Source organism: Sorex fumeus, unplaced genomic scaffold (genome assembly GCF_029834395.1).
Source record: "Sorex fumeus unplaced genomic scaffold, SorFum_2.1 ptg000033l, whole genome shotgun sequence".
Lineage (NCBI taxonomy): Eukaryota > Metazoa > Chordata > Mammalia > Eulipotyphla > Soricidae > Sorex > Sorex fumeus.
In genome coordinates, this window is record NW_026606090.1 from 14681351 (window position 1) to 14709239 (window position 27889).

Genomic DNA, 27889 nt, shown 5'->3' on the forward strand with positions numbered 1-27889 from the left:
AATAAAAACTAAGTGAACCCTGGAACAAAGGTTCTCTGCATCTCCAATGAATCCTGTAAGAACAGACCAAAGTATAATAAGCTAAATCCTAGATAAGCTGCTAAATGCTAAGTGCAAATAATGGACTTACAGAATTTTATTTCACAATAATAATTAGTATAAGAGAAAATAAAAGGTATTAAATACAGATTTTATGTTACTAACAATAGAAACAATAAAATGATCATTAAAATTCCTTATCTTTAATCTGAAGCTCTTAGAATTATTATTTACAGATAAAGAACCTTCCAAGTTGATCTGATCACAGTTCATTTATACCAAGGGACATTAAAGAAGTTTTAGATATTAACTGAAAGCAGTATAATTACTGATAATAAAATATTAAAATAAAATACTGACAATAAAATAGCCAACACTTTAAGCGTACTCATCAAGTAACAGACCAAGTACATTGTTTGGAGTACTCAACAAGTGACACTCGATTATTATTTCTATTCCTTTAAAAGGAAGGTTTAGAGATATAATTCAACAAAACCTGAACCCAACTTTAAAGCAACATCCCTACACTGGGAAACTAGACTGCTTCCTAGCAGGAAAACACATCCATCTTACATATCTAGGAGCACACCATGAGCACCATACAAAAGATTACTAAAACAGCTTTGAAGTTCAAGCCAAAGCTCACTTTTACATACCTCTGTTGGATCATCTTCCTAAGTATGAAGACTTAAGCAGCCTTGCTCCATAATAATGGGAAATGTCTTATTCGGCTTTGCGTCTACCTCTAATCATATTCCAGTACTTCTCAAACATTAAACTGATCATGAATCACATGGGCATTATTTAATATGCACATTTTGTTTGAGTAGGATGGGGAGAGGTCTGCATGATACCTCTCCAAAGAAACCCCCATGGAAAAGATTTCCTGGGTTGAACATAAAAAACACCTGGAAATCTTTTAAAGCTCAGTTTACATCTTCTCATCAACGGAAACTGGAGAGACAGTACAAAGATTAAAGAGTTCAATCCTACAGACAAAGGAAAACTGAGGCTCTATTATCAGGAAATTTATAAAAATCAATCTGTTATTCCATCACTGGCTTAATTAATATCAAATAATTTTAATCTTCTATTTTAATACTTATGTGTTCAAATACTGTTTAGAAAAACAATTGTTTTGAATTCACACTTCAACGAATTTCTTTATCCTTTCTGTATTCTTTAAATTTCTTGTTACATATTTTTTTTTACCCCACATATAAGACACTAAAATTTGGATAAGGCAAAGAGAGATATTTAAATGCAAGTATTCCACTTGAGAAAAGAGAAATAACAAGTGGAAGGCTGAAAACCACAACTATCAAATTCCCAAGGAAGCCAAGAGGAGAAAGGATTTTTCACCAGCCCTATGAGCCAAATGCAGATACAATTCACCCCTTCTGCTGTAACAGTGTGCGACATCTGAAAGAAAAACTAGGAAGAGGAGGCAGTAATTATGTCTACTACACAAAAATGTTAAATTTAAAGAAGTTTTATATATTTTAGAGAATCAAAGAAAAGCTCATATTATATTATTACATTTGCTATCTCTCATTTTCTATTTGTCCATACCCCAGCTTTAAATATAAAGGGGCAAAATTTTAGCTCTGTTAATGATTACGATGAAAACATTTCATGTCTAACTTACTGATTGGTCATAACTTACTGAGTGGAGCTGCACCTGAAAGCTGATGGGCCAACCAGGACGAAGCACCCAGATACAAAGACACAGTATAACACCGGAATAGTATAACTGTAAGGCTCTAATTATCCTTTCTAAATTTGGAGCCATGTGACTGGACTTCCCACAGCACCACTTATGCCTTTAGCCTGAGTACTATGTAGTTGGACCACAAGAGGGAGAGGATACTACACTGCTCTTTCATTATAATACTGCATTATATCTACAAAATGAGCTACTTTTCCCAAAATGACCTAGATTCAGAGTTCAGAGCAAGCAGAGTACCTGAAAGAATTTTACTATTCTTGTTCTGATCTATTAACAAATTCTTGAGTCATATGATAACATCACGATGGTATAGAATCATTTAAAAGACACATTTTTGGAGTCAGAATGATAATACAGCAGGTAAGGCACCAGCCATGTACACATCCATCCAACCCAGGTTCAATCCTTGGCATTATATATGTATGGTCCCCTGAAGAACAACCAGGAAAAATTCCCGAGTGCAAAGCCAGGAATGATCCCTGAACAATGCTGGGTGTGTCTCATCATGCCCCATCACCCCTCACAAGGACAAACACTCTTTAAATATGTCCCAACCCTATACTAGAATATTAATCAATTTGAAATATTATCTTTAACTTCAGTGACGACGGTAACAGGGAAGAATGACACTGATGTAGGCAAGGAGACAAGGCAGGGCTCCCATGCAAACAGAATTTCCAGGGAGTAGTAAACACTCGGCCCACACTGGGAATTAATCTTGGATGACCAAGATTAGTCACTAAGAAGCTGAATTAGAGCTAGCACAACTGTCCAAACCACTTTCTCCTTTCTTTAAAGTAGCACAAAGAGAACATTGTTATCCTAGGTTCAAAGGAAAGCACTGAAATATACTGTCAGTTAAATCATCTTCAATGACAAAGTAAAGACACATAATGAAAAAGAAAAAAAATTGGGGCTTGAGCAATAGCACAGCTGGTAAGGTGTTTGCTTTGCATGCAGGCAACGCGGGTTCAATTTCCAGCATCCCATGCGGTCCCCTGAGCACCACCAGGAGTAATTCCTGAATGTAGAGCCAGGAGTAACCCCGTACATCACCAAGTGTGACCCAAAAAGAAAAAAAAATTAAAGCGTACTCAAGCAATTTCAAACAAATATAGTTCTGTTTTGGAGGGAGGTTTTGTGGTTGTTATTTTGTCACAAGCAAAATAGGTCAACTTTAAAATTAATAGGCTAATAAAATCAATACTTCTGTAGTGATAGTCTTAGTTTTCCTTGTTCATGGTTGGCTAAAACATGAGAAGCATGACCAGGGTAGAAATACCTCATTGGTCTTATTCCCTTTGCTCTGCACCTTTCTCAAAGAAAACCTAACATGTCATAACCCCTCAGGCTAGGTCATAACCCCTCACTAGAGAGACCAAGAACATGGGGTTGGCCACTGAATAGAAACAAAATGTCATGAAATTATTTAATTTAATACTTTATTTTTATAAGGTTTAGAACACATTAATAAAGTTGAAAAATTTATCCTTGAATCTTGGACCTGAGTGATTCACAGAAGGAAGATTAGTGGCACTGAACACCATTCTGTTCTGCTTTTCCCCAACAGACTCAATACTGATGTCTACTTAATTCCATAAAGCAAATTTTAAATATTTCTTTATTATATAAAAAAATGATGAAGATATTTTTATCTATAGGCTGAAGCGATAGCACCGTGGGTAGGGCATTTGCCTTGCACGAGGCCAACCCAGGTTTGATTCCTCCATCCTTCTCAGAGAGCCCGGCAAGCTACCAAGAGTATCCCACCTGCATGGCAGAGCCTGGCACGCTCCCCGTGGCGTATTCGATATGCCAAAAATGGTAACAAGTCTCACAATGGAGACATTACTGGTGCCCGCTCAAGCAAATTGATAAACACCAGGAGGACAGTGTGACAGATTGTGTGACAGTGAGACAGAATATGTCACTAGAAAATCATGAGACTTCGTGTTAGCCCCTCACAAGAAACTGGAAACAGATTTCTTCCTGTAAAGTAAGGTTATCGCAGGCCCACTTCAAGCTATAAAATGTCTTTCCTCAATTCCTCCAAAGCACCAAGAAGATACAGAACATAAGGGAAAACACAAAGGCCAGAGAAATAGCTCAAAATCTGCAGCTTGCCTTGCCTGTACAAGAATCAGAATTCCTCTCTATGCACCTCCTCAGCTCACCCACCCACCCAGCCACAGGGAAAGTTACGTAGGCCTCTGAGCAGCAGAGATGAGCTAGGTCTCCAGCACCACACTGCACCACAGACCCAAGCATTTAACCATTCAGACCGACTGGCCAGGTAACGCAGGGAAGAAGCCACTCCCGCTCCATGGCAAGCTATACAGTATATTTTTAATTTCTTAGGATCTGTAATTCAACAATATTCTTTTTAACTCTAAATAGATATCGCAAAATAGTCTCCAGCTTTATCAACTAGGATATTGTGCAAATTCAAGAACATAAATAGGGTACACTATTATGCTACTGTGTCCATTTTGCTGACGGTACTTTAAGTGCTGGCTGATCACTAGTCAGGGATCAAAGAAAGCAGAGTCAGCACTGGGCAGAAAGTCTGGTATACTCACCTACAAAAAGTTTCTCATTGGATAAAACCTCACATACAACAATGCTGATGACACAGCTGAAACTATCTCAAGATGACCAGAAATACTTAGAATCTAAAACACTGCAGTCCACCTTCATACTGTCTCTTAAATATTTAACTTAGTCTTGCTAAAGACCAACACTCAGGCTTGCCCAAATGCCTACATCCAAATCCAAGTGTGCAACCCACACGCTTAACATACTTTTATTTAATTTCTTTTTGTTTCCATTTACTAAAGTTCCTCTCTTTATCTTCACTTACTCATTGTCCCTGTAACTCCTGGAATAAAGTCTCTCAAATCAAAATGACTCAGTTTTTCTGTTTTTGACCTGTAACATAAACAAATTTCACTCATCCCAAAATTAGGAATTTCAGTGAATTTTCTATATAGTTGTCCAATGGTATTTTCACAATTTATAATTATCAGAGATGACAGTGAAAGAAAAAGATTAAATTGGTATACTCACCTACAAAATTTAATTTAATTCCGAAATTTAATTCCGAATTTAATTTAATTCCGAAAAAGAAATTTAATTCCGAAATTTAACCTCTACTCCTCTTACTGCCATGATTCTTAAGAAATTTAATTCCGAAATTTAACCTCTACTCCTCTTACTGCCATGATTCTTAACTAATTAAGATTCAAACAGTTATCCAAGCTCCCATTCTGCACAGGGCACTATGTTTTATCTATATTAACCTTTATATCTTTTATCTATATTAATCCTTAAATCTCATGACCAGTCACTGCACTAGATATAATAAGCTCCATTACACAAATACATAAGTTGTTTTCCAAAGAGAACTAGCAGCTTGCCCAGTAATTTATATCAAGGTCTTCTACCCTATGAGATCTATGCTTCTTGTCTTAACTCATTAAGGATCCAATAATACAATCAAGAGCCCTAATTCATTCATTCTACATTGAACTTATTCTGGTACATTATGCCTTCCAAATTTACATCTACTCATGCAGTAAACTAGATAAAAAAGTACTTAACACAGGACATATTTCTCAAGGGTAAGCTAAATGACTTTATAAGAACATTGGCTTAAAAAAATCAGCACTTTTTATACTGATTTAAAATAGTGTATCCCCATTTACCTTTGCTTCCTTTTCCCTTAATACACTAAAGAAATTTAATTCCGAAATATACCAAAAACAAATTCACAAAACTGTTGAGAAGTTTAGCACTCTCTGCTCACTGATGAAGGTGATAAAAATACAGGTAAATGGATAATGAGCCAAAAAGAAATGAAACACTAGATAAGCTAACAAATACATAAGGAATAATTAAATGATAAGCACATCAAATGTAACCTATCTAGTTTGCCATTTTTATCTCCCAGGGAGACTTAAATCCTAAAGTTGAGAGAAAAATAATAATATTTATATCCATGAACAATAAATCAGTTCTATCAAACATCCAGAAAATCATATTATTCCCCATAATCCAGAAAAACTGCCCAGAGTAGAATAGATAGAGAGAACTTCTAGAAGGGACCATCTTAACAAACAACCTCAAATTATAGTTGAGAAATTAATCCCTTGATGATTAAACAAGGTTTACCAATGTCAACAATAGAACGAAAATCAATATATCTCTGTTCTTCTCAGCCAACGAAAGCTGCAGCACTGGAGCTGAAGCCTACTCAATACCTATAAATAGCTGTTCAGGACCCATGTTGTATATGGTAATCCAGGATATAACATCCAATATAGTGACCACAATTGCTAATTTGGCAAACCACGAAGTGTACTATGACTGCCCTAAATCTTAAATACATTTTAGTCACATAATTTGCCAAATGCTTTTAAAATATATTCCCAAACAGATTTGCCAGAAAGAAAATACTATAAAGTCACCAACATAAAACTAATTTTTTAAAAATGAGACTAATACCTATCCCAGAAAGCAATTTCCGGGCTACTTTTCACATAGATGGAGTCGCTAGCATCATTCAGCCCATTGAGGAGTCCACTGGAATAGCCCATCATAATTCCTCCGTCTGCTGAGACACCCAGGACATCTTGCTGTCCTCCTGCAGATGTTCTCTCCAGGAACTGACCACCTTCCTTAATGCGCTGCTGTATCATTGGCGTGAGAGGCATTTCAAAGCTAAAGTAGCTATCAGGCTCTGAGTATAATGTCTCCAACGACTCAGCACTGTAGTATAAAGAAGTGTTGTCCAAAATGGTCTCAAACTGGGAGCTGTAGACGTCAGTGGAGTCCTCTGTATACCCTGGTCCAAGGACATCATCGTTTTCTTCTCTAAAATGTTCCCCTCTCTCAAAATTCCTGCAAAAGAAGAATTTCAATATTACGCTTATTTATTCTTGTTTAATTAAACCTCCAAATACAAAAAATAATCATATTCTGAGGAACTGGCACTTTTACTCACGGGTCTTATATAAACATTTTGTTTTAAATAAAATTTCAGGATAAAACTCTCTACACAGTCCTTCCTGCTAACTTCGTAGAATATGAATATATTTGATCCAATAATTATTTGAGTAAACTCCTAAATTCTCATTTTCACAAATTAGACTCCACAAGCTCACCATAACAGCTGCCATTTTATTTTTAACATAAATATATTATGTAAACATAAAAAATATACACTAAACATTCATTAATCTTAGTTACCTTCTGACTTAAAAATGATAGATATATTAGAATTTAAAGGCTGCCCTCTGCTGAAAATAGTGCAGCATTACAGAAATTTCTAATCCAAAAATCAGAAAGTGAATGATACTGATAAAATATTTCAAAATACACATTTCTCACAAGGCGAGTAAAAACTTAGATACAACTTACACGTTAATATACTTGGGTGAGGAGTTATTTCTATAAAGTATGTTCTTCAAATATTAAAAATGAACATTCATATAAGTCACTGTCACTGTCCTCCTGTTGTTCATCGATTTGTTCGAGCGGACCCAGTAACGTCTCCATCGTGAGACTTGTTGTTACTGTGTTTGGCATATTGAATACGTCAAGGGTAGCTTGCCAACATTTGCCATGCAGGCGAAATACTCTCGGCAGCTTGCTGGGCTCTCCGAGAGAGGTATAGGAATAAAACTCAGCATGGCAGGGCCAGCTATGCACAAGGCAAAAGTAAGCCTTTAAATTTTCAGCAAAATCAAGGTTAAAAATTTTAAATATCCTCATTCAATTAGGTACCCGCCCGGCAAGAGGGCCCCTTCCTGGGCCTGTGCGGCTAACTAGATCCCCTGAGAATGGCCAGTTTTCATGCTTGGTCTGCAGGGGATGGGAATTGAGGCACATCATGCAAAAACAAAGCTGAACCGCTCCAGGCACTCTCTCCTCATTCAACCAGATACCTGCCCTGCACCAGGGCCCCTTCCCAGAGCCATGGCCGCTAATGTGGCCACAAGTTATTCTCCCACTACATATTCCATAGGAACCATAAGTTACCCTCTTAGATTGAACCTTCACTAGGTTACCTTAAATACCAGAAACACATTAGCCAATAATTCATTAAGCTCATCTCAATTCGTTCTGCATCTCAAGCAGAATAGTAATAGTGAGCATGAAGGTCTAAAGCACACTAGTCACAATGGTAAAGCAACACAAAAGCCCACCACGCTTTCTTATTGAAGAGGCTAGTCCAGAAGACACCAACAGTAATGAAGTGCTAGACAACCTCTCCAACAAGGAATTTAGAAGGGAGCTACTGAGAATGCTTAGGGAGCTAAAAGAAACAATGGAAAGCAATGCCAATAAAAGACAAGAGGATTTGAAGGTAGAAATAAATGCAAACAGAAATGTCAGACCTGAAAAACCTGGTAGGCGAATTGAAAAACTCAGTGGAAGTCCTCAGAGTAACAGCTGCTGAGAACAGAATCAGTGAGCTCGAAGAGGAAGTCCTGAGACTCTCCAAGAAAGAGCAGAAAATGGAAAAGAGACTCACAATTCGGGAACAGATGGCAAGAGAAGATCGTGATGAAGCCAAGAGGGATAACAAAGAATTATTGGAGTCCCAGAGGGACAGGAAGAAAACCCTGATGAAGAAGAAACTGTCAAAGACATCATTGCTATGACGTTTCCAGAGCTAAGGAAAACGTGACAACATTCAGGAGGCCTGAAGGGTACCAGCTAAAAGAAATCCGAATAAAAATACCCCAAGACACATCCTGATCAAAATGACCAAAACCTTAGATAGACAAAAAATTCTGAAAGCAGCAAGATCAAACAAAGAAATTTCCTACAAAGGATTATCCTTAAGAATCAGCTGATTTGTCTGATGAAACTCTCATGGCCCAAAGAAGTGGTGGAATATAGTGAAAAAAATCAATGAAACAAATGCCTCACCAAAAATACTTCACCCAGTGAGACTCTCATTCATAACAGAAGGAACAACACACAGTTTCACAGACAAACAACAGCTCAGGAACTTCACAGACTCAAAACCATGGTTATAAGAACAACTAAATGGGCTACTTTAAGACAAGACAGGCCTCTCAAAGACACCCATTTACAACACAAAAATGGACAAAACCCCATAACAATAATCTCTATCAATGTCAATAGGCTAAGCCACCAATTAAAAGACACAGTGGCAGGATGGATTACAAAATTGAACCCAACATTCTGCTGCCTGCAAGAAACACATCTCAATAGTCAAAGCAAAGACAGGCTCAGAGTGAAAGGCTGAAAAACAATCCTACTGGCACACAGCTCCCATAAAAAAGCTGGGGTAGCTATCCTAGTATCAGACCACATTGATTTCAGAGAGAAGAAGGTCACAAGAGAGACAGTGAAGGCCATTTCTTATTTATCAAGGGACCTGTACAAGAGTAAGAACTTACAATACTAAATGTATATGCACCTAATGAGGGACCAGCAAAGTACTTAAAACAACTACTCATAGACTTGGAGAAAGACACTGATAGCAACACAATACTAGTGGGAGACTTCAACACCACTTTATCACCTCTTCATAGATGAACCAGACTCAAGCATAGCAAGAACACATTTCATCTGAGGGAAACAATGGAAGAAAGGGGCTTAGTAGATATATACAGGACACTTCATCCTCAAAAATCTGAATATACATACTTCTCAAGCATGCATGGAACATTCTCCAAGATAGACCAAATGCTGAGCCACAAAACATACCTCCATGAAATTAAGAAGATAGAGATTGTATCAACAATCTTCTCAGACCATAATGCACTGAAATTAGAAGTAAATCACACACACAAACAGAAAACTAAATCAAACATCTGGAAATTAAACAGTTCACTATTGGACGAGTAGCTTACAAAGGAAATCAAAGAGAAAATCAAACGATTCCTGGAAACGAATGAAAATGAGGACACGAGTTACCAAAACTTATGGGACATAGCAAAAGCTCTGTTAAGAAGAAAGTTTATAGCTCTGCAAGTATTACTCAGGAAAGAGGAGGGAGCCCACATAAGTAAGCTAACCTCACAGCTTAAGAGCTTGGAGAAGGACCAACTTAAGGAGGCCAATATGAACAAGAGGAAGGAAATAAAACTCAGAGTAGAAATTAACGAAATGGAAACCCAAAAAACAATCTGAAAGGTCAATGAAACCAAGAGCTGGTTCTTTTGAGAAAATAAACATGATCCACAAGCCTCTAACAAAATTCACAAAGAAAGGGAGATAGAAAACCGTAATGAACCAAATCAGAAATGAAAAGATGGTCATTACAACAGAAAATAGAGAAATTCAAAGGATCCACAGGGAGTACTTTGAGAAGCATTATGCCAGGGAACATGAAAACCTTGAGGAAATGGATAAATTCCTAGATTCCTAAACACTCCCAAACTGAAACAAGAAAACCTGGAATATCTGAAAATGATGTAGGCAGGAAGACAGGGAAGGCCCCCTCCCTAGGCAATGACAAAAGCCAGTCCTGCAGAAAATAGGAAAACAGGAACTAAGGCTTAATAAGACCCTCACCTGGCTCCAGCAACAAACCCAAAGAAGCTCCTGCAGGAACAAAAGGCCAGAAAAGGAATTTCAGAGGACCATCACCACTCCTATCCTCCCTGGTAACCTCCTTAGCAATGGATTTTTACCAGGGAAAAAGCCCCACATGGGGGTAGGTTGGAGAAACCCTATAAAGGCCACCTTGACGAGACAAGGATGCCCATTCTCTCCACTGCTATTCAATATAGTACTGGAAGTACTTGCAACAGCAGTTAGACAAGAAAAAAATATAAGCTCATTCTGGTAGGAAAAGAAGAAATCAAGCTCTCACTATTCGCAGATGATATGATACTATACTTGGAGAACCCTATAACCTCTACCAAGAAACTCCTAGAAACAATAGACTTGTACAGTAAAGTTGCAGCCTATAAAATCAATACCCAAAAGTCATGGCATTCCTATACGCAAACAGTGAGAGAGAGGAAAGTGACATGAAAAAAACAATCCCGTTCACAATTGTGCTCCAGAAAATCAAGAACCTAGGAATCAGCTTAAGTAAGGAAGTAATGGACCTGTACAAAGAAAACTACAAAACACTACTCCAGGAAATAAAAGAGGACACAAGAAAATGGAAAGAAATCCCCTGCTCATGGATCAGGAGAATTAACATTGTCAAAATGGCAATACTTCCCAAAGCATTGTACAAATTCAATGTGATCCATATAATGACACTCATGACGTTCTTCAAAGAAATGGAGCAAACACTCCTGAAATTCATATGGAACAATAAGCCCCCACGAATAGCTAAAGCAATTCTTGGGAAAAAGAAAATGGAAGGAATCGACCTCCCTAACTTCAAATTCTAATACAAAGCAGTTTTAATTAAAACAGCATGGTACTGGAACAAAGGCAGAGCTACAGACCAATAAACAGGGTTGAATATATTGACATCTCCCCTCAAACATATGATCATCTGATCTTTGATAAGGGAGCAAGAAATGTGAAATGGAGTAAAGAAAGCCTCTTTAACAAATTGTGATGGCAAAACTGTATGGCTCCATGCAAAAAAATGGGCTCAGAAATCTACCTAACACCATGTAAAAAAGTAAGATGAAAATGGATGAAAGACCTCAACATCAGACCAGAATCCATAAGGTACATTGAAGGCAAAGTTGGCAAAACCCTCCATGACATTGAAGCTAATGGTATCTTCAAAGATGTCACGCCACTGGCCAAGCAAGTGAAAACATAGATAGACAAATGAGACTATCTTAAACTAAGAAGCTTCTGCCCCTAAAATGAAAAGAGTGAGCAAAATACAAAGACAGTCTACAGAATGGGAAAGGATATTCACCCAATAACCATCCGAAGAGGGGTTGATATCAAGGATATATAAAGTACTGGTTGAACTCCACAAGAAGAAAACATCCAATTCCATCAAAAATTGGGGCGATGAAATGAACAGAAACTTTCTCAAAGAAGAAATCCAAATGGCAAAAAGGCACATGAGAAAATGCTCTACATCACTAATCATCAGGGAGATGCGGATCAAAACCACAATGAGATATCATCTCACACCACAGAGAATGTCCCACATCCAAAAGAGAAAAAGCAACCAGTGCTGGCGTGGATGTGGCGAGAAAGGGACCCTCCTTCACTGCTAGTGGGAATGGCAACTGGTTAAGCCCTTTTGGAAAACAGTGTGGATGATTCTCCAGAAATTAGAAATTGAGCTCCCATTTGACCCAGCAATACCTTTCCTGGGAATATATCCCAGAGAGGAAAAAAAGTATAGTCGAAGTGACATCTGCACTTGTTTGTTCATTGCAGCACTGTTTACAATAGCCAGAATCTGGAAAAAACCCGAGAGCCCGAGAATAGATGACTGGCTAAACTTTGGTACATCTACACAATGGAATACTATCTAGCTGTTAGGAAAGATGAAATCATGAAATTTACACACAAGTGGTACTACATGAAAAGTATCATGCTAAGTGAAATTATTCAGAAAAAGAGGGACAGACATAGAAATATTGCATTCATCTGGGGAACATAAAGTAACACAATAGGAGACTAACATCCAAGCATAGCCGAGATAAGTACCAAGAGGTTTACTCCATGGCTTGGAGGCCAGCCACACATGCTAGGGGAAAAGGCAGCTCAGATAGAGAAGGGAGCATCAAAATAAGGGTATTGGGGGCATCCTCCCAGGATGGGAGAAGCATATTGAAAGTAGACTATGGACCGAACATGATTGCCATTCAATGCCTCTTTTGCAAACCACAGCACTCAAAAGGGAGAGAGAACAAAAGGGAATGCCCTGCCACAGAGGTAGGGTAGAACGTGGTGGATGGGGGGTGGGAGGGATACTGGGATCCGTGGTGGTGGAAAATGGGCACTAGAAAAAGGGATGGGTACTTGATCATTGTATAACTGAAACCCAAGCACAAAAATTTGTAACTCTACAACTGTACCTCATGATGTTTCAATAATAATATCTAAAAAAATTTATAATAAACTTCAATGTATTTGAGTAAAAAAAAATAGAAATAATCACTCTTCCCAGAAAACCGTACCCTAACCCTGTTAATATAAACCAAATGTAATCAAATCAGAGTACTCCCATCCTGAATCCTTTCTTAAGTAATGATTTCAGTTTCTGAACAGTAGAGGGTAATGTATGATCATCAACTACAAGATACCACGAAGTCTTGTGAAACTAAAAACTATAACCATAACTACCTGCAACCCACTTCATCTGTACATGAACTAATCGAGCTTAAAAACCCTCTTGTGAACTGTGGGAAGACCTGGATTTTGCGATCTCCTTTGCCTCTATTTGCTGGAACTAATAAACTCTCACTTTTTCCCAGAAACATGTGTTCTCTGATTAGCTTTGGGACCTGGGGTGTTAGAGGTTCAGTATAATATAGTCTCATGCAGATACTCTAATACTAGTAGAGGCACATAAGCCATTGCTAAAGTATCAAAGTGAAAGAATAATCATACAAAAATTTGGTGGAGAATGGGCATTGGTAGAGGGATGGGTACTCGATCATTGTATGGCTGAAATGCAAGCACGAAAGTTTGTAAGTCTGTTACTGTATCCCATGGTGTTTCACTAATAATTTTTTTTAAAAAAAAATTTTAAAAAGGGGGTATGGTGCCACCAGCAGGTCAATCTGTACCTGTAAGGGGAGTGCATCAGCAGCCTGATGGTGCCTTCAGACTTCCAGAAACCCCAAAATTGCTGCTGTGTCTTTGGCCAGACCCCAAAAACTTGGGGCAAAGTTTACCAAGAAAGTAAATGGCCAAAAGTTAGGTATGTGGGAAACACATCCACAAACCACCTCTGGCTCAGCTATATAATTGGAGGCATGGCCTCATCTGGTTCCTGATTGAACTGCTTAATGGCCATGATCTCAAAGACTCAGAAACAAATCAGAAAAATCTGCGGCTTTTGGCAGAAATGCGTCCAATCCCTGCAGTAGGTTACTTGTGCTGGGCCGATTCAGGTGGGAATAGGTTTCGTGCCTTGGCCTGTTTCCCCTGGTGGCTCAGTGGCCGCCATCCTCCAGAGGCCACTGGACAGTAAAGTTTGGGCCCGCAGTGACAAGACACATTGGGAATCAGGGATGGGGGTGGATCTGGTCCTGTCCTTCCCCACCCCAACAAGACCCCAAATCATCGCCCACAAACGGCCTCTCTGGCTTCTGATCAAGCTGCTTAACGACCATGATCCCAGAGACTCAGAAACAAATCTCAAAACCCAGTGGCTTTTGGCAGAAATGCATTCAGACCCCACAGTACATTACTGTCACCGGGCCACCCCAGGGGGGAAAGGATGTTTGTCACTCCGCCTGCTCCCCCTTGGCGGCTCGGTGGCTGTCAATCCAGAGGCCATTGGACAGTCAGGTTTGGGCCTGCAGTGACGAGATATTTTGCGCCTCACGGGATAGGGGTGGAGCCAGTCCTGTCCTGTCCTTCCTGTCCCAATGAGACCCCAAGTCATCGCCCACGAATGGCCTCTCTGGTTCCTGATCAAGCTGCTTAACACCTATGATCCCAGAGACTCAGAAACAAATCTCGAAACCCAGTGGCTTTTGGCAGAAATGTGTCCGGACCTCACAGTAGGTTACTGTCGACAGGCCACCCCAGGGAGGAAAGGGTATTATATGGCCTTTTTGGCTCCTGATCAAGCTGCTTAACACCTATGATCCCAGAGACTCAGGAGTAAATCTCAGAACCCAGCAGGTTTTGGCAGAAATCCTTCCAGATTTAAGTGTTAAAATTTCGGAATTTTAAAATCACGCAGCCACTACTGCAGCAACATGACATCATATGTTATTCATAACCAGCAATAAAAAACAAATTGTCTACTGTTGCCTTTTCTGCAGATCTGAGTTTTGGGGTAAAATCTCAAATAATAATGGTAGTTCTGGTGTGAAAATATTGAATGTGATCAAAGTAGAGAGAGAGTAATGTGGAAATCATCTGCCCCACAGATAGGGGGATGGTGTGGGATGGGGGTATACTGGGGTTGTTGGGGGTGGAGAATGGTCACTGGTGAAGGTACGGGTGTTTCATCTTATGATCGAGACTTAGAGGTGAAAGCTTTGTAACTGCTCTCACGGTGATTCAATAAACAAAATTATAAAAAAAATGAAAAAAAATTACGGTGGAGTTCATGCACAATCCAATCAGCTAATCAATGGCTGAATAAATAGCAGTACTCCTACATAAAAAAATAAAAATAAAAAATTTTAATATTTAGAGCTGACTTTTATATGCACAAATTATAATGTGACACTTTAGGCAACTTAACCTCTCTGTGCTTCAAGTTTCTATAAATAGGCATAAATATATATGGGATTAAAAATATAAATAAATAGGAGTAAATTATAAATGGAACATCCTTATTAAGTAATCCACATTCTTGAATTTATATCCAACCAAATAGTTGTCTAGGTTATTTTTAAATTATAGAAGGTGGTACCCTATGCCAAATTCTGTTCATATTTAAATCTCATTGTTTCTCATTGCACCTGTAGTAAAAGGAAACGCTCCTTTTATTAACCCACACCCTACTCTCCACACTCACTTCCTACTTACCCACACATACATTCCTAACTCCCTCCCATCCCTATGCTCCAGTAACACAGGTAAAATCTCAGATATTTATATTTACCATGAGGTTTTTGTTTTTTGAAAATTCCAGAAAACACATGTAGGCCTGTCATGCTCTACTCCTCCTTTGCACAGGTTGTTCCCTCCACCTTTCTTTGTCTGGCTAACTGGCAATACTCCAAATCTGACAAATTATCATTTCCATAAGAAACCTTCCAAGTCATTAAATATGTTAACATTTTGCCTACTTTCAAATTATTATTTCTATTGTACGTCTGTTCATTTGTTAGGAAACTTAAGACAAATTGTAATTCTATAGTTGTTCGTGTGTTTATTTCATAAGTATCTCTCTTTGGCAGTAAACTCCATGAGAACAATTAACACAGAACATACGATGACATTTGTAAAACATGTTGAAGGAAATAAAGAGAAGAAATAATGAAGGAACGAATTGATTATCTGTACATTGACACTACATAAATGACTTTGCTAAAAGGAGGTGTGAGTGTTCATGGAAGGGCAGAGGGATAGGTCAGGTACTAAGCTGGCATGGAGGTTGGAAAGATTGATAAATACCAGGAAATACCACAATCCAAGTTTACTTTCCAGGTCCTTAATCATAACATGGGCTACCCTCAAGAAGAGATTCTAAAATGAATGCAATGAAACAACTCAATTAGACTGACTCTTGACTCCTAACCTCTCTAATCCTAGAAACCTCAGTTAGCTAAAGTCCAGAACTTCAGTGTGGTATGGTGTGTGCATGTGCAGGGGGGAGTGGGAGGTGGGAGAGTGAGGTAGGTGTGCATGTATGTTTTCATATTATTAATGGTAAATGTGGAGAGTTTTGTTAATCTGATGTTTAGAAATTGTAACCTGAAATATATTAGAAATGAAGTCACAGACCTTAATATATGGCTCCATAAACCTGCTTTCCTTAGAACTACACCATGCCCAATTGACACTTTTTAAATGGACACCTTTTTTAAAAGCTTAACTTTAACATCTTAAACACTTAGAAAGAATCTGGCTTAAAATAATTGCTTTCTATGTTAGTAAGGAGCCAGAAGGCTGTGAATAGACTTCTCAAAGCTGAACACAGAATGATATTATTACAGTTTATGGCAGGCATCACAACTGCAGGACCACTGTGAAAGCTTACCTCTCCTTGACAATCTCCATTTCTACTTTCTTCTCAAGATACTCTTTTTTTTCCTTTAGAAAGACTTCATCCTCCCCACTCTCAATAAGATGTGCAGGGGAAAATGTGCCTGAGCTTGCACTAGGTCTCTCAGAGAGAGCCTTCCAGGGTTCATCCAAAGTGTTCTCAGTTAAACCAATGGAATTATGTAAATCAGAAGGTGGTCTGAGATTGCCTGTAACCTCAGAAAATTCTTTGCTTTCAGCAGAAGTTGGCTTCTCCAACAATGTCTCATAATCCATGGTATGACATGCCTCTCTTTTCTCTTCTGTCGACAGTATTTCCACTCCTTGAAATTCCACACGTTTGATCCGGCATGAGTGGTCCACAGATCTTCCTAGGTGTTCTCTCTCCACATCAGATCTCCAGTCTCTCAGAACACCAGCACTGCCTGTGGAGGTAGGGGGTGTTGTTGTGCTCCCCACTGAGAACAGAGGACAAGCTTGCTCCTTTACACTTAGAGCTCCTTTGCTCAAATTATTAGTTGTTTGGAAAAGTTCGGCCTGAGCTTCCCTAGTTAATGGTGCAGACAAATCCTTCTGGACTCTTAGGTTAAAATCCCCCTTGATCATAACTTCTGCTGAAAGAGGAGTATGTGATGATCTTTCCTGTACAGCTGGGAGACACTTGTTGGCTCTCTCTGTTCCCTCACAGAAAGTCTCTGGCTCGTTTTCAACAGGCTGAACTGAAAAACTAGAAACAGCATCTTTGTTCAGTACTGTAGCCTGTAATGTTCCTGAAGTTCTTCTGGTTTCTGTGACATTCAGAGCTGTTATTAAAGAGTCAATGGGTTGTAAACTTAGTTCCTTGGGAAGACTTTCAGAGAGGACCTCTCTGACATCTTCTGTTCCTTCTACAACACTGTCAAGTCCAGAATACTGACCATCAAGAGGCAGGACCTCCTGCTGCCCTTGTGGGCAACATGGTAGAGAGTCTGCATCCAATTCAAGAGAGGCTCTCAGCCCTTCTCCACTTTCCTCCATAGTCCCATATTCTGGAAATTCATTGATAACATTAGGTGGGAGTAAAGTACTTCCTCCATGGTCACCTACAAACACAATAAAATGGACACATGACCTGTTTTGAACAGGTTCTAAAATGTACTAATAAACAGCCACACACATATTAAACACTCTCAAAGGCTTTATTATATTCTTCCACTATCTCTTTCTCCTCCTCTCTCCCCCAACACTGCAACAAGACTTCTGAGAACTTTGCCATTACCCTTATATGTTAGTTACATAAGTATAACCAGGAAGGGTTGGTTATAGAAGGATTCAGTCTAAGGACTCAATGGTGTACGGTACTGAATCCCGCTACTGACAGAGGCCCACTCATGCAATTACCTGCAGCCTATGCAATGCACGATAAACTGAGGTCATTCATCATTTTCCAAACATCAGCTGCAAAGTAACAACTGAAATATTAATATTAGGAATAACATCAAATAGCCTCATGATCTACCTAACAATATCTTGTAGTGCTGTAGTGAAATTCTAAAAAGGAATCTCAGGGGGAAAAGATATTTAAAGTGAGTAAATGAGGGGGGGGGTTCAAGATGTTAGTACAGAGGGCAGGGCATTTGCCTTGCACATGACTGTGGTACCAGGAGGAATGATTCAGATTTAGAGTGCAAATCCAGAAGTGGCCTGAGCACTGTTGGCTATGATCAAAACCAGAAAATAATTCACAGTCACAGTCACAGTCCTCCCGTTGTTCATTGATTTGCTCAAGCGGGCCCAGTAACATTGTGAGACTTGTTACTGTGTTTGGCATATCGAATACGTCACGGGTAGTTTGCCAGGCTTTGCCGTGTGGGTGAGATACTCTCGGTAGCTTGCCGGGCTCTCCGAGAGGGGTGGAGGAATTGAACTCGGGTGAGCCATGTTGGCTGTGTGTAAGGCAAATGCCCTACCCGCTGTGCTACTGCTCCAGGCCCCAGAAAATAATTAAGGAAAGTAAATAAATATTTTCTCTTTTTTTTTTATCTAGGAGTACTGCTATTGATTCAGCCACTGATTAGCTGGATGAATTGGGCATGAACTCCACCCTACTTTTTTTTTCATTTTTTATAATTTTATTTATTGAATCACCGTGAGAGCAGTTACAAAGTTTTCGGGTTTAAGTCTCTGCCATACAATGAAACACCCGTACCTTCACCAGTGCCCATTCTCCACCCCCAAAAACCCCAGTATACCCCCATCTCACACCCTCCCCCTACCTATGGGGCAGATGATTTCTACATTAATCTCTATCTACTTGGATTACATTCAATATTTTGACACCAGACCCACCATTATTATTTGTAATTTTACCTCAACACTCAGATCTGCTGAAAAGGCAACCACAGACAATTTGTTTTCTATTGCTGGTTATGAATAACATACTGATGGCTGCAGTAGTGGCTGTGCAATTTTGAAATTCCGAAATTTTAACAATTAAATCTGGAGGGATTTCTGCCAAAACCTGCTGGGTTCCAAGATTTGTTCCTGTGTCTCTTGAATCATGGCTGTTAAGTAGCTTAATCAGGAGCCAGAGAGGTGTTTGTGGGTGATGACTCAGGGTCTTGCTGGGATGGGGAAGAAAGGGCCAGCTCCATCCCCATTCCTTGAGGCCCCGCGTGTCCAATCACTGCAGGCACAAATCTGACCACCCAGTGGCCTCTGGAGGATGATGGCCACTAGGTCGGCAGGGGGAACAGGCCAAGACATGAAACCTATTCCCACATGGAATGGCCCAGCACCTGTAACCTACTGCAGGGACTGGACGCATTTCTGCCAAAAGTTGTTGGGTTTCAAGATTTGTTTCTGAGTCTCTGAGATCATGGCCATTAAGCAGTTCGATCAGGAACCAGAGAGGCCATGCCTCCAATTATATAGCTGAGCTGGAGGTGGTTTGTGGGTGTGTCTCCCACATACCTAACTTTTTGCCATTTACTTTCTTGGTAAACTTTGCCCCAAGTTTTTGGGGTCTGGCCAAAGGCACAGCAGCAATTTTGGGGTTTCTGGAAGTCTGAAGGCACCATCAGGCTGCTGATGGACGCGCCTCACAGGTACAGACTGACATGCTGGGGCACCATACCCCCAAATATTTTCTTTCATAATTTTCCCCTCTACTGCTAGATTTCAGTGGGGGAAAAATGTCTTCAGAATATCCACTAAGATTTTGCATAGTGAGTGAAAAATGCAATAGAAGGGTGTATGGTGCCACCAGCAGGTCAACCTGTACCTGTGAGGCGAGTACATCAGAGTCTGATGGCACCATCAGACATCCAGATACCCCAAAATTGCTGCTGTGCCTTTGGCAAGACCCCAAAAACTTGGGCCAATGTCTACCAAGAAAGCAAATGGCCAAAAGTTAGGTATGTGGGAGACACCCGCACAAATCACCTCCGGCTCAGCTATCTAATTGGAGGGTAGGCCTCTCTGGTTCTTGATCAACCTGTTTAATGGCTATGATCCCAGAGATTCAGAGATAAATCTTGGAACCCTGCAGCTTTTGGCAGAGATGTGTCTGGTCCCCAAAATGAGTTTCTGGTGCTGGACCACCCCAAGGGGGAAAGGGTATTGTCCCTCCACCTGCTCCCCCTTGAAGGCTCGGTGCCTGCCATCTTCTAAAGGCCAGTGGACAGTCGCGTTTGGGCTCACAGTAACGAGACATACAAGGCCTCACAGGACGGAGTGGAGCGGTCCCTTTCCTCCCTACCCCAACGAGACCCCCAAGTCACCACCTATGAAAGACCTCTCTGGCTCTTGATCAAGCTACTTAATGGCTATGATTCCAGAGACTCAAAAACAAATCTTCAAACCCTGCGGCTTTTGGCAAAAATGCATCCAGAACCCACAGTAAGTTACAGTCGCCAGCCCATGCCAGGGGGAAAAGGGTGCTGTTCCTCCACCTGATCCTCTTTGGTGGCTGTGGCCGCCATCCTCCAGAGGCCATTGGACACACAAGTTTGGGCCAGCAGTGACAAGATACGTTGGGCCTCAAGGGATGGGGGTGGAGCACAGCCCTTTCCTCACCACCCCCAATAACACCCAGAGTCACCGCCCACGAATGGCCTCTCTGGCTCCTGATCAAGCTGCTTAATGGCCATGAATCCAGAGACTAAAGAAACAAATCTCGGAACCCAGCGGCTTTTGGTAGAAATGCATCTAGTCCCTGCAGTAGGTTCCAGCACGAGGCCACCCCAGGTGAGAATAGGTTTCATGCCTTGGCCTGTTCCCCATGGTGGCTTGGAGATGGCCATCCTCCAGAGGCCGATGTATGGTCTGATTTGGGCACAGTACTGGAACAAAGGCAGAGCTGCAGACCAATGGAACAGGGTTGAATATACTGACATCTCACCCCAAACATATGATCATCTGATCTTTGATAAGGGAGCAAGAAATGTGAAGTGTAGCAAGGAAAGCCCCTTTAACAAATTGTTCTGGCAAAATTGGACAGATACATACAAAAAAAAAATGGGATCATATCTCTGCCCAATGCCATGGACAAAAGTAAGATCAAACTGGATGAAAGACCTCAACATCAGACTGAAATCCATAAGGTACATTGAAGACAAAGTTGGCAAAACCCTCCATGACACTGAAGCTAATGGTATCTTCAGAGATGTCATGCTACTGGCCAGGCAAGTAAAAACAGAGATAGAAAAATGGGACTATCTAAACTAAGAAGCTTCTGCCCCTAAAAAGAAATAGTGACCAAAATACAAAGACAGTCTACAGAATGGGAAAGGATATTTGCCCAATACCCATCTGACAAGGGGATCGTATCAAGAATATACAAAGTATTGGTAGAACTCCACAAGAAAAAACATCAAACCCATCAAAAATTGGGGCGACGAAATGAACGAAAACTCAAAGAATTTCAAATGGCAAAAAAGGCACATGAAAAAATGCTCTACATCATTAATCATCAGGGAGATGCAGATCAAAACCACAATGAGATATCATCTCACACCACAGAGACTGGCCCACATCCAAAAGAACAAAAACAACCAGTGTTGTCATGGATGTGGCGAGAAAGAGACCTTCCTTCACTGCTGCTGGAAATGCAGACTGGTTCAGCGCTTTTGGAAAACAGTATGGACAATTCTCAAAAAATAGAAACTGAGCTCCCATTTGATCCAGCAATACCACTCCTGGGAATATATCCCAGAGAGGAAAAAAAGTATAGGCGAAGTAACATCTGAACTTGTTTGTTCATTGCAGCACTATTTACAACAGCCAAAATCTGGAAAATAACTGAATGCCGGAGAACTGTTGTTACTGCCGGAGAACAGATGACTGGTTAAAGAAACTTTGGTACATCTACACAATGGAGTACTATGCAGCTGTTAGAAAAGATGAAGTCGTGAAATTTACATACAAGTGGTACTACATGGAAAGTACCATGCTAAGCAAAATGAGTCAGAAAGAGCGGGGCAGACATAGAAATATTGTATTCATCTGGGGAACATAAAGTAACAAAATAGGAAACTAACATCCAAGAATAGCCAAGATAAGTACAGGAGGTTTACTCCATGGCTTGGAGGCCAGCCTCACATGCTAGGGGAAAAGGCAGCTCAGATAGAGAAGGGAGCACCGAGTAAAGGGTGTTGGAAAGATCCTCCCAGGATGGGAGATGCAAGCTGAAAGTAGACTATAGACCAAACATGATTGTCACCCATTGCCTCTTTTGCAAACCACAGCACCCAACAGGAGAGAGAGAACAAAAGGGAATGCCTGCAACAAAGGCAGGGTGGGGTGGGGGAAATAGGGGGTGGGAGGGGTACTGGGATCGTTGGTGGTAGAAAATGGGCACTGGTGCAGGGATGGGTACTCGATCATTGTATAATGGAAACCCAAGCACAAAAAAAATTGTAAGTCTACAACTGTACCTCAAGGTGTTTCACTAATAAAAATTTATAAAACAAAAAAAAATATTGCTGGGTGAAATTTTGTTTCCTATGTTACTTTTAAATAGTTCAGGAAAAAAATATTAAAACAAAAAGTTAAAGGAAAATAAAATAAAATGTCAATGAGAACAATAAACATGTGCTGATGAACAATTATAATCGGACGTTTATGGATAACCACTATCATAGTCACTTCAGTTCAAGTATCTAATTTCCTTCTGAAATTGATTTTGCTTACTTTCCATGAAGGAAATCTTCATCTACACAAGAAATGTACGTGACAACTTCATGAAACAGAATATTTGTTGTTGATAATATTGTTTTTTAAAAAGCACTTCACGTTACATTTATTTTGGTAAAAGACTTGATAAATGCCCAAATATGTACACTTATATTTACATATAAGACTTGATTCCCAGGTATGTACAAAATGAGTAATTTGTAAACATGAATTAACATGTTATTCAAGCGTGTTACAACTGAAAATAGCATTATCTCCAAGAACGTTTACTGTTTCATAACCTGTGTTTAAATAACTAAAGTATATTTTCATTAAATTAGAAGTGTTGGAATTCAAGCTGCACTTTCCTCCCATGACCTAATTCATAATATAATAAATCAGAACTAAGAATTTAACTTGCTGAAGAGGAAGCAATTGTTTTTTTTCAATATCCAGTAATTTTTAACATATCCACAAAATTGCATTAATACAGAACTATATTACCTCCCCCCATTAAAATCCACACTTCCTATTGCCCTGTCTCTTCAGCCTAAATAACTGCATATATACCTACTGTCTGCCTCAATGTCTCATGCAAACAAGCATTCAAATTTGATCATTGACTAAGCATAAGAAATTTGTTTAGCAAATTCAAAAGTTCACTCCAGTAGCATGTGAAAGATGGAAAGGGTAGAAGATATGAGCATAAATAAACTCAGTAATAAATAACCAGGGCTATGGGAACAGCAGGATGAAAAGTGTTGAACCATGACACAAATCTCCCAAGCAACCATCCACACACCCATCAGCATTTCATCTCCCCCTGCTGTCTTCAGTCTCAATATGCTTCCAAGATGGTGCTTAGGCTATAGCCACTACATAACTTGTCATTATCAATCTATGTCTATTACTGATCTAACTAAAAAGGAAATAGTGATTTCTCCTTCACAAAGTCTTACTGAACAGTTCTGTTCAAATCTGGTTATATACCTGTGACAAAACAGCTTATATACTAAGTAAAGTAAAAGTAAAGGCCCTCCCGTTGATCATCGATTTGCTCGAGCGGGCCCAGTAACGTCTCCATTGGAGACTTTGTTGTTACTGTGTCTGGCATATCGAATACTCTTGGTAGCTTGCTGGGCTCTCCGAGAGGGGTGGAGGAATCCAACTCTGGTCGGCCATGTTGGCTGCGTGCAAGGCAGACGCCCTACCCACTGTGCTATCGCTCCAGCCCACTAAATATCAAAAAAATAAAACCTTTAGGATTTACTTAAATGAATACCAAAACGTAGTTTAATTTGAATAAATAAAGCTTCAATAGGTTTATTTTGCCCTCTTAAAGAAATAAAAAGGTAGTGTAAAGTGTGGATGCCGGAAAACAAGGGAAAGCTTTTCACACACATGTACATATATGTACTTCACAGAATAGGTCTTCTTCCATTGGAAATCACTGAGTCCTCGGTTATTTGGTCAAATTTCAAAGAAACTGCTTCCTATCACCTATTGAAGTTGTTTTTCAGAGCTAGAGAGTTAAGTCTTGCCTTGCATGTGTCCAAATTTAGTTCAATATGGGACCACATACGGTTCCCTTAGCATCTTTAGACATGATCACTAAATAGGAGTAAACCATGAGTACTGTCAACTACATACCAAAAACAAACAAAAAAAATATTTTCCATAGCGAATTAAATTCACTGGTTTCTTAAGAGATTTAATGATCTTAGAATAAAAGGGACACTGCTGAAAGTTAACAAGGTTAATTTCAGAAGTGCCTTAGATTAATATATTAAATATCCATCCATTTTCTGCAATACAGTAAAATAGGTTAAAAAAAAAGCAACTCATCAAATCATGAGGAATTAAGTCTGCTCATAGTATGTGTTTCAGAATGACTGTGATACTTCATTTAAGAAAAAATTTTTTTGAGTAGTAAATGAAATTAAAATACTTCCACTCTGCCTAGCAATCTGCCTTGGAAGCTCCTAAAAACACTGGAGAAGGAAACAATAAGTCTGGGGAAATATATTTAATAAAAGGAAGCTGAAATTTGAAGCAAGTAAAAAAGCATAAGAAGGATTCTGTATGACAGGATAGAGTTTTCCGTAGACTGGCACATCTCTACCCAAGCCTTCAAGAGAAACACAAATAGATTCTATATACGTATTCCCTGGAACCTGAGTCCAGAACTTTTTAGGAAAAGTTTGTTTGCTTTCTTGCCTTGAGAGTATAAAGTCTAAAAGACAAGAACTTCATTTCTTTTGTTGCTTTATTTATTTGCCACTATGTCCCTAACATCTAGAACAAAAGCACTAGCTTCAAGAATTTATAAATTTGTCACATCAAATAATAATTGAAAAAGTCCCTTAACCAATAGAACAATATTTTTAAGAGAATCTCAAAATAGAAACAAAAATCCTAAACTCTGAAATGAGCCCTCACATGCTCTACCACAGAGTAATTGAATTAATGACATGCTAGATTTTCCCAAGGGAGAAAGGTTCTGAGTCTCCTTAAATGTGTTTGTTCCCTAAGTCTGGGTGGCTGAATAGGCAGCAGCATTGAATTCTGATTTCTGGGTACTTATGCTCAGAGGTATTAAAAGGTGTAAGAGGAAAGACTAACAAGTAAAAACCAAAATCTGGAAAAACGGACATGTCAGTAGCCTGTATGCAATCCCATCCAACTGCAGGTAGACACAGAAACTCCGTCTAATCCCCCAACACCCAGAGAGAACCACAAATGAAAAGAAGCGGGCTATGAAGATGCCAGAAGCCTGTGTAACATCCTGCCCCAAATGCATTAAATCCTTCGCTGTCACTGCAGCCACTAAGCCCTTAGCAGGGAGCCAGGCATCCTGGAGAAATCTTTAATCCTGCAATCAACAGAGGCCTGTGCCTCACCTAAAAGACAAAGTACTGAGAACAGTGAAGAAAGGACCGTTTGGAATGGGTGATATGTGCTGAAAGTAGATAAAGGACCAAACATGATGGCCTCTCAGTATCTGTATTGTAAACCTAATATCCATAAATAGAGACAGAGTAAGATGGAAATTTTCTGCCATAGAGGCAGGGTGGAGTGGGGTGGGGTGGGGTGGGGTGGAGGTGGCGGAAGAGATACTGGCAACATTAGTGGAAAAGTAACGTCCACACTGGTGGAGGGATGGATATTCAATCACTGTATGAATGGAACTCAAACATGAAAGCTTTTAACTGTATCTCATAGTGATTTGATTTTTAAAAATGGGGGGAGGAAAGGAAAAAATGAATTCAGCCATGCCATCAGACAATGACAAGAGTCAAGAAGATCTTCAGCTACCTCAGATCTTTCTAGAGTGCCTGAAGTTATATAATGGAAGAGAATCACTTAAACAGAACTTGAAGAAACTCTGATAGAAAAAACTGAAAAGTCATTCAAGCAGTCATAAATGAGCTTAAGAAAATAGTACAAACCTTCCTAAAGTTCAAAGATAGGAGCCCCCCCTTTTTATGTTTTCGGTAAAGATAATCGGGTTCCTTAGATACACGCAACAGCTTTATTTCCAGTCCTAAGACTCAAGTGGACAAAGTTAGCTTCCTGAAAGGATAGTGTCCTATATTATTTCTCCCCATTTTATACCTTTTATTTACCTTTTATTTCACTGTTTCACTGGGTGTTGTAGGGAAATAATTTTATGTAAAAACAGAATTAAAACACTAGTTTCTTTCAAATATTGTGGAGTTTATGACTTAACTACTTCTGCTATATTTCCTACGTGCTTATATGTAGGCATTAGACTTAGTTTCCCTCATCACAGATAAAATAGCTGTGACTTAACTATAAAAGCACTGTGCTACTTTTGGAACCAGATAATGGTAATGACTGCCTAAAATGCTTAACTGTACACATTAAAATAGTGAAATTAGTAAAAAATAGTAAACTATGTTATGTGTTCTTTACCACATTTAAGTAATAATTTAAATTATTTAAATTATTTATACCCAGATATGCAAAACACACAAAAAGAATACAGTAGCAACTTTTGCAGCAGAATGGATAAAGCTAAAATCGAATCAGTGACCTTAAGGATAAGGTGTAAAACTCAATCAATAAAGAAGAGGTAACAAAAAAGACATTTAAAAAAGTTAATAGAATCTAAGATATTCCTAACAATATAAAGAAAAATATCTCAGGATTATAGGAAGCCAAAAAAAGGAAGAACTGCTAGTTGAGAAAATAATAGTGCAGCACTTCCCCAATCTGAAGAGGGAGACTGGTATACTGAGGCTGGTACACTGACACAGGAAGCTCAAAGTGTACCAATCAAAGGAAAACCAAACGTAATACCAAGCATCTCGCCCGCATAGCAAAGCCTGGCAATCTACCTGTGACGTATTCAATATGCCAGACACAGTAACAAGTCTCATAATGTTACTGGGCCCGCTCGAGCAAATCAATGAACAATGGGAGGACAGTGATATTGAAAGCATACTATAATCAAATAAAAAAGAACAACAGATAAATATGCACTCATAAGTGAATGGAAGGACTTATACAGGGAAAGGAAAACAGATTCCTCAAATGAAAACTCTACAAGCAATAAGAGAAAGGAAAAGTACTTCCAGGGGTGATTCAAAGTCATCTATCTTACTCTAAGACAGTAATAAGACCTAAGCACTGCTGGGGTATGCACCCAAATTCAAAAAAAAAATAATAACTGCACAGAGTATTGGATATATCAGGGAACAAAACCTAACCTTCCACTGTTTACAAGTGAAACACTTGAACTCTCAAAGTGAAAGGTTAGAAAACAAACAAGCAAGTTAGCAATAGACTGACAACAGCTGGGATGGTGAAACCCAAGAGTATTCAAGCTAAACAAAGTAAGGAGATAAGGACAATCATTACATAAGAGTCAAGGAAACAGCAGATGAAAATACAACTATTATCACCATATATGCATCAAACAAAGGAGCGAAAAAGTTTATAAAACTGCTAACAGATAACGACACAGCAGTGGTTTTAACATCCCACTCTTACTATTGAATAGATCAACCAGAAAGAGCATCAAGTAGGAAACAAGAGCCCTAAATGAAGAATTGGACAAAGTGGGGTTAACGGACACGTACAGGAACATTCACAAAAAACAACAAACTAAATACACATTCATCATCA

The 27889-nt window shown here is 39.4% G+C and overlaps 1 protein-coding gene across 2 annotated transcripts in view; it reads right to left on the bottom strand.

Moving 5' to 3' along the window:
* Nucleotides 1-27889, bottom strand: part of PSD3 (pleckstrin and Sec7 domain containing 3) — a 488844-nt gene that overhangs the window by 353913 nt on the left and 107042 nt on the right. For both annotated transcript variants that reach the window (XM_056116950.1, XM_056116951.1), the window contains 2 exons: nt 16581-17667; nt 6272-6667 (listed from right to left, as the gene is read on the bottom strand). In XM_056116950.1, coding sequence (XP_055972925.1) covers nt 6272-6667; nt 16581-17667 — 1483 coding nt within the window. The remainder of the gene's footprint in view (nt 1-6271; nt 6668-16580; nt 17668-27889) is intronic.